Raw genomic sequence first — 5,905 nt, forward strand, 5'->3', positions numbered from 1 at the left:
GACTCAGCGACACTGCGCTCTCTCTCTCTCTCTCTCTCTCTCTCTCTCTCTCTCTCTCTCTCTCTCTCTCTCTCTCGCTCTCTCTCCTCTATATATCGCTTACGAAGGTGAACAGCGTTTGTGTTTTAATGTTTAAAGTTACTGTGCATACATAAGCTGTTATTTTCTATAGTCAACTACAATCTGCCATGTCTCCAAAGATGTACTCATCCTCTGGTGGTTTCTGCAGGTGTGGGAAGACCTCAAGTAATTGTTGGCACAGTGGACAGCATTTCATCTTTTTCTCTGAATCTGCTGCAAGGCCTGTGGAAAGACCTGGTTGCTGACAACCCTCGATGGCTGGAGAAGCTGCCTAACCGTTAGTGGGAATGCTAGTTTTGTTGTTTTTCTCCAATTGTATTTAGTCTTTTAGTTGAATATTTATGTCAGCAATTAAGTCATCAGAAATCTACCCCCAATGTGCCTACGACACATCAACTGAAAGCACTTTCTGACTTTTCTGTCTTGTTGAAGCGTCTGTGGTCCCACTCAGTTGCTCTAACTTCATTTTATTACACCTATTCAACATTTAGAAAAAGCTCAGTGTGTCCTATTGCTGTGGTAATTTCATTTTGCTGGAGATGGACTTAAAAGGATGCACTGATTGAATGGTAAAATGGCTAGCACAATAAAATATCAATGTATTTTAATTAACAGAAAATGGCAAAAATGACAGAATGCATAAAATAAATGAAAGCAGATGCACATGGGGGTGTGAACACCTACATCTTCTGCTGGATTCAAAGAGTGTTTGCATTTTTTACATTTTTAAATAAGGATGCAAATAATTTGAGCAGTCTGAAAATATTGAATTACAATATTAATGGAAAAACTCACTTTAGGATCCCACAATTATGTTGTGAATTACTTCAGCATAAAAAAATACCCAAAAACTAAAAGCCATTAGATACATAGAACATTTTTTCCAGGACAACTTCTGCATTTATGAAGCCCCGTGATTTCAGGAAACAGTCTTCTTCAGACCAGTGGCCCAAAAGGAGCCTCTGGGTTTAGGATTAGGGGAAGGGAATGCGTTTACTCTTGGTGGAACGGCCGAGGGGAGGGGTCCAGAGCCGGGCGGCAAGGCAGAGGTACCGATGAGGGGCGAGCGGCAGACGAGTCGAGGCCAGGCAGAGGAGTCGAAGCCGGGGAAGCAGATTATAGCTGGAGCCACGGAGGCAGAGTGCGTGGTCGGAGAGGACAGGAAGCAGGCAGGTTTCCTGGGGAACAGGCGAGGCGGGCAGGATGAAGACAGGCAGGTCTGGGATGAGCTGCAGCGGAGCCGACAGGTGAGTGGAGTTGGCCTGATGAGGTGGGAGTGGCTGACAGGTAGAGTGGAAAACTACTGAGGGCAGGAAGCAAGGAAAAGTGTTGGGGTTCACTTTTTCCAAAATTTTAGAATCCTGCTCCAGACCCCTTTCTTCTTCTTCTTTTTCTCCTTCTTTTCAATGTAGTTCTGATGAAAGGAGGAATTGGTTTTAGTTTTCACATCCACACATTTAAACTTCCAAAACCAGGAGTGACGGGACAAACAAATCTGCGGCTGCTTACCCAAAGCTGCTGGAAGTTCTCTTGGAGGCGCTCAGTTTCCTGCTTCCTCTCCTCCTCTTGCTGTTTGCGCAGGGTCTCTTGTTTGTGGAGTTTCTCCTCCAGCTCTGACTGGTGTTTTCTCCACCGCTGAGCTTCGGTCTGCCAGGACTCGATCACCGTGGTCAGCTGCTTCTTCAAGCAGTCGTCCCTCTCTTCCCTCATCCCTCTCTCAAGCTGCTGTCTCAGCCTCTCCTCTCTCTCACGCATCTCACGCTGGTCCTTCTCTTTCTCCTCCAGGAGCTTCCTCTGGAATTCTTCCTGCACGCCAATGAGCTTCTGCCTCATCCACGCCTCCATCTGCTTCTCTTTTTCTGAGAATTGCAGTTTCAGAGCCTCTTCTTTCTTGGAGAGCTCTACGTGGTCTCCGTGCTCCGGACTCTGGTGGCTGTCATTGGTTCCACTGCGCAACTTCTCCTCCAGATCAGAGCACTTGTCTTGGCTGACTGTGAGATCAGCCCTTGCCTGGTTCAGCTGGGTCAGGGCGTCCATATGAGCCACTGTTCTTATCTGGCGCCTTTTGGTGCTCCGGCTCAACTGCTCGTCCTTCTCAGCCAGCTGTTCTTTTAGCTGCCTGACTTCATGCTGAAGCTCCGTCACTGACCTCAGCAGCTTTTTGTTCTCTTCCTGTATCTTCTCCATTGGTCTTCCTGTTCTTACTTTTTTGTTTAAAATGTAGATCGCTTTAGCAGCTTCTGTTATGTTATTCTGTTATGCTGTTTCACTAACACAAGTAGATAGTTTAAGTATATTAGGATTTATGTTTAGGAGTAGAGCTTTAGTCTTTGATGTTGTGCCTTTTATGTCAGGCTTTGAACCAGGCGTGTCCAAACCCAGGCAGCAAGTAGCCCTGACCACTCCAGGTGTCCCAGAGGCTGCCTGAAAAGAAAAACGGGAGCTGAAACATGAATTTAATAATCAGGTGTTTTATTTAGCAGCCCCCTCTGGGATACCTTACGGAGCATATCAATAACAACAAGCCCTAAATGTTGTTCAGGAATTTTATTTATTGGCTTCCAGTACATACTCTGCAGATCCAACTAATCAGGACAGTAGCCTAAATGCATTGGCGGTGAGAGCATATACACATTTTAAGCCCCGCCCATCCCTACCCATTGGTCTGCCCCATACATGTAGCTGGAGCTTACCTTCTCTGTGAAAGACTGTAAAACTGCCGCTTCCCTCCCACACCCACCATCACACCTTTGTGTTTGACCGTGTAGAAGCCGATCGCCTGACTCTCCCCACAACAGGCTGCAGCTTTCGGTGCGGGGGTGCAGGGAGAAACACACGGTCTCATCCAAAGATCTGTCCACATCCCGACTGAGCAGGAACACTATCACCCTCTCCACAATCGACTGGACCTGGAGAGGAAAAAACACTGATTTAGGAGGACCAACTGTTCCCACAAGTCCTATATTTACCAAAAAATACTACATTCACATGTTCCTGTTGCCTTTCACATAGTTTTGAGGCTCCAGTTGATCCAGTTTCTATCTTCCATTGCAGTGTACTTTAACTCCAGGCTCCTCTATTGTACTTTTACCCCTCCACATTTCAGGCCAGTTAATTTACTAAACAATAAGAAGCATAATTTGTTAATCACTGACGTAAAGACGCTCTGTTACCGATAACAAACCACGTCTGGATTCGACTGTGGTTCGTAATACATCATCCACTGGCCACCACTCGTCATGCAGGTATACAGCCAAGACTGAGTTGTAAAACACGACACTTTACTGCTTGTCTTTCACGTCTGATGGGGGATCACAAGTCTGGTTCCGGACCTTGTGTTGGGTCACCGGAGGGGTGAAGCGCCAACAGTGTGCAGTCAGCTCCACCATCTTCAAACAGCTGCAAGCGTGTTACATTGTTTACTGTTATGGTTGTCTGAGGAAAAAAAGGACAGACTAGTTGGTTTTTTTAACCCCACAATCAAGAGGAACATTCTTGTGACTGAGGATGCAAACTGGTCATAAAAAGCAGTAATAGGTGTTACCTTATTGGTCGTGGAAGATTGGAATTCTTTAGTTTTATGAGGTATTTGCTACTGGTACTGTTCAGATGCCAATGTGAGATCTGTGTCGCCCACAACTGGAAGGTCTACGGCAGGGGTCGGCAACCCGCGGCTCGAGAGCCGCATGCGGCTCTTTAGCGCCGCCTAGTGGCTCTCTGGAGCTTTAGCAAATATAGGGAAAAGATGTGTGAATATATTTTTTGTTTTAATATAATTTCTGTAGGAGGAAAAACATGACAAACATTCTTAAAGTTTTCCAATGCTGTAAAAATTTGTATAATAAATATTTAATTTCCACATCTCATTATAATGGAAGTTAAACTTAAAGCACCACCATACAGCAGAGTGGTCACGTGGTGCGTCATTCTCTCCAGGATGCTCGTTATGTATTTGTAGCCTAATTATCATTTTGATAGTAGGCTAATAAAGCTAATATAGACACTTACAGCATGTGTTGCCTTCATTATAAGGCATTTCAGTTTTTGCGGCTCCAGACGGATTTGTTATTGTTTTCTTGGTCCAATATGGCTCTTTCAACAGTTTGCGTTGCCGACCCCTGGGCTAGATAATTATCAGGAACACTGGCGGCCTCTGCTGACCCAGTGGAAGAGTGCAAAACGCTTACAGCACCTGGTATTCCCAGGCGGTCTCCCATCCAAGTACTAACCAGGCCCGACCCTGCTTAGCTTCCGAGATCGGACGAGATCGGACGTTCTCTGGGTGGTATGGCCGTAAGCGAGAGCAAGGTGCAAGAAAATGGCCTTTTGAAGTTAATACACTCAAACTTATTTTCTTGAAACACTTATTCTGGTGGAGGTTGTCCATTTTGCTTTGTCACAGAATGAAATCAAGTTAAAAGCAATGTGCCATGGCCGGGAATCGATCCCGGGCCGGTGCGGGCCAGTTGACAATTGCTGTCACAGACAACCTGATTGAAACCTCCTGAAGACCCCAGAGGGAGAGTTCGAATCCAGCTTTGGGCATTATCAAAGAGAAGATATTTGATTGAAAAATTCACGATCATAAAAATGTTTAAAGAGCATAGCAGTGTCTGTGAGGTTTATGAGCCACAAATGCTGCTCTTTTTAGGAGCACAGCCATCTATTAAACTGTAGTTTGTGTCATAGCATAGTTTTATTGACAAATTCTAAATTGCAAGTAGCAGATATGAACAGGGAAATGCTACGTTATCTGCTTATTCTGTTACAAATAATCTGATGAGATAGGTGTGGAGTTAATTCAGTTGGGGATAGACAGATGGAATATTAGTGTTGTTAGTATGATACTTGAGTTCTTTAGATATTGTTTTCAATTCAGGAATCTGCCGCCTTGAGTTGGCTTTTGCGAAGACCACTCATAGCAGGAGCCCCGTCTGTCGTCACTGATACCAGCTTTTCCAGCGGCACTTTTTTCTCCACCAAAAACTCCTTCATCTCGTTATATATGTCAACTCCCCTCGTTATATATGTCAACTGCCCTCGTTATATATGTCAACTCCCCTCGTTAATTGTCAACTCCCCTCGTAGTGTCTAGGGGCAGTAGTGTGAGAAGTTCTTCTCTTGTGGAGAAAGAAACTTTCGTGGTGAAAATGATCTGTCTTCTTTCTTTTTTCTGCCATCTTTTATGGGTCAGTCATCTCCTCGTTTTGGCTGCGCCCGCTAGGCTGTTTGGTCGTAGCGATCTGCGTAGACGCTACGTTTTGGTCATGCGCATCATACTGACCTTTGAACTATACTAGGTCATAGTTCAGTAAGTTCAGTAAGTTTTTTAAATATATTGTTATTTCCAGTTTATGTGTAAGTGTGATTTAAACAAGAATAGCAAACAAAATAAATTAGATGCAGCTCATTGGTCAGTGGCGCTATTTGAGCTATTTTTAGAACAGGCCGGTGGGCGACTCATGTGGTTCTGACGGGCGACCGGGTGCCCACGGGCAACGTGTTGGTGACCCCTGGTCTAGTGAACCAAACTGAACCAACTGAAAACCTAACAAATATTTTCCAATATGATCAGATAAATAAAGCAATAGTTTCTTATGGCTCTGTCAGTCATTTTTAATTTTCAAGAGGCACAAAGACAAATTTGCTTTCTATAAAAATCCCCATAACATGAACATTAAATGAATGAAGCGGTATTATTATCAAGGCACCATCAGTAGATTTTCTCATTTAGCAAAAGTGGGCTAAATTTACTTCAAAGAAAAAAATTATAACAGCAATTTTCTATCATTCACTCAACTGAAATATTTTTAGAACATAATTG

General features: G+C 44.1%; 1 protein-coding gene and 1 non-coding gene across 2 annotated transcripts; both read right to left on the bottom strand.

Moving 5' to 3' along the window:
• Positions 1-746: 746 nt before the first annotated feature.
• On the bottom strand, positions 747-3,677 carry LOC130519848 (GRB10-interacting GYF protein 2-like). The gene is made up of 3 exons (XM_057023449.1): positions 3,626-3,677; positions 3,255-3,516; positions 747-2,990 (listed from the first exon to the last, which is right to left on the bottom strand). Exon 3 carries the CDS (start codon positions 2,266-2,268, stop codon positions 1,525-1,527), a length of 744 nt encoding a protein of 247 aa, XP_056879429.1. The 5' UTR covers positions 2,269-2,990; positions 3,255-3,516; positions 3,626-3,677; the 3' UTR covers positions 747-1,524.
• A 584-nt stretch (positions 3,678-4,261) lies between these two features.
• On the bottom strand, positions 4,262-4,380 carry LOC130519849 (5S ribosomal RNA). The gene has a single exon (XR_008948492.1). It is a non-coding gene; the product is annotated as a 5S ribosomal RNA (ribosomal RNA).
• Between the last annotated feature and the right edge of the window lie 1,525 nt (positions 4,381-5,905).

This window comes from Takifugu flavidus, unplaced genomic scaffold (assembly GCF_003711565.1).
Source record: "Takifugu flavidus isolate HTHZ2018 unplaced genomic scaffold, ASM371156v2 ctg226, whole genome shotgun sequence".
Lineage (NCBI taxonomy): Eukaryota > Metazoa > Chordata > Actinopteri > Tetraodontiformes > Tetraodontidae > Takifugu > Takifugu flavidus.

Excerpts from the sequence above, each read along its gene's own strand:
- LOC130519848 (XM_057023449.1), bottom strand. The coding sequence starts at position 2,268 with ATGGAGAAGATACAGGAAGAGAACAAAAAGCTGCTGAGGTCAGTGACG.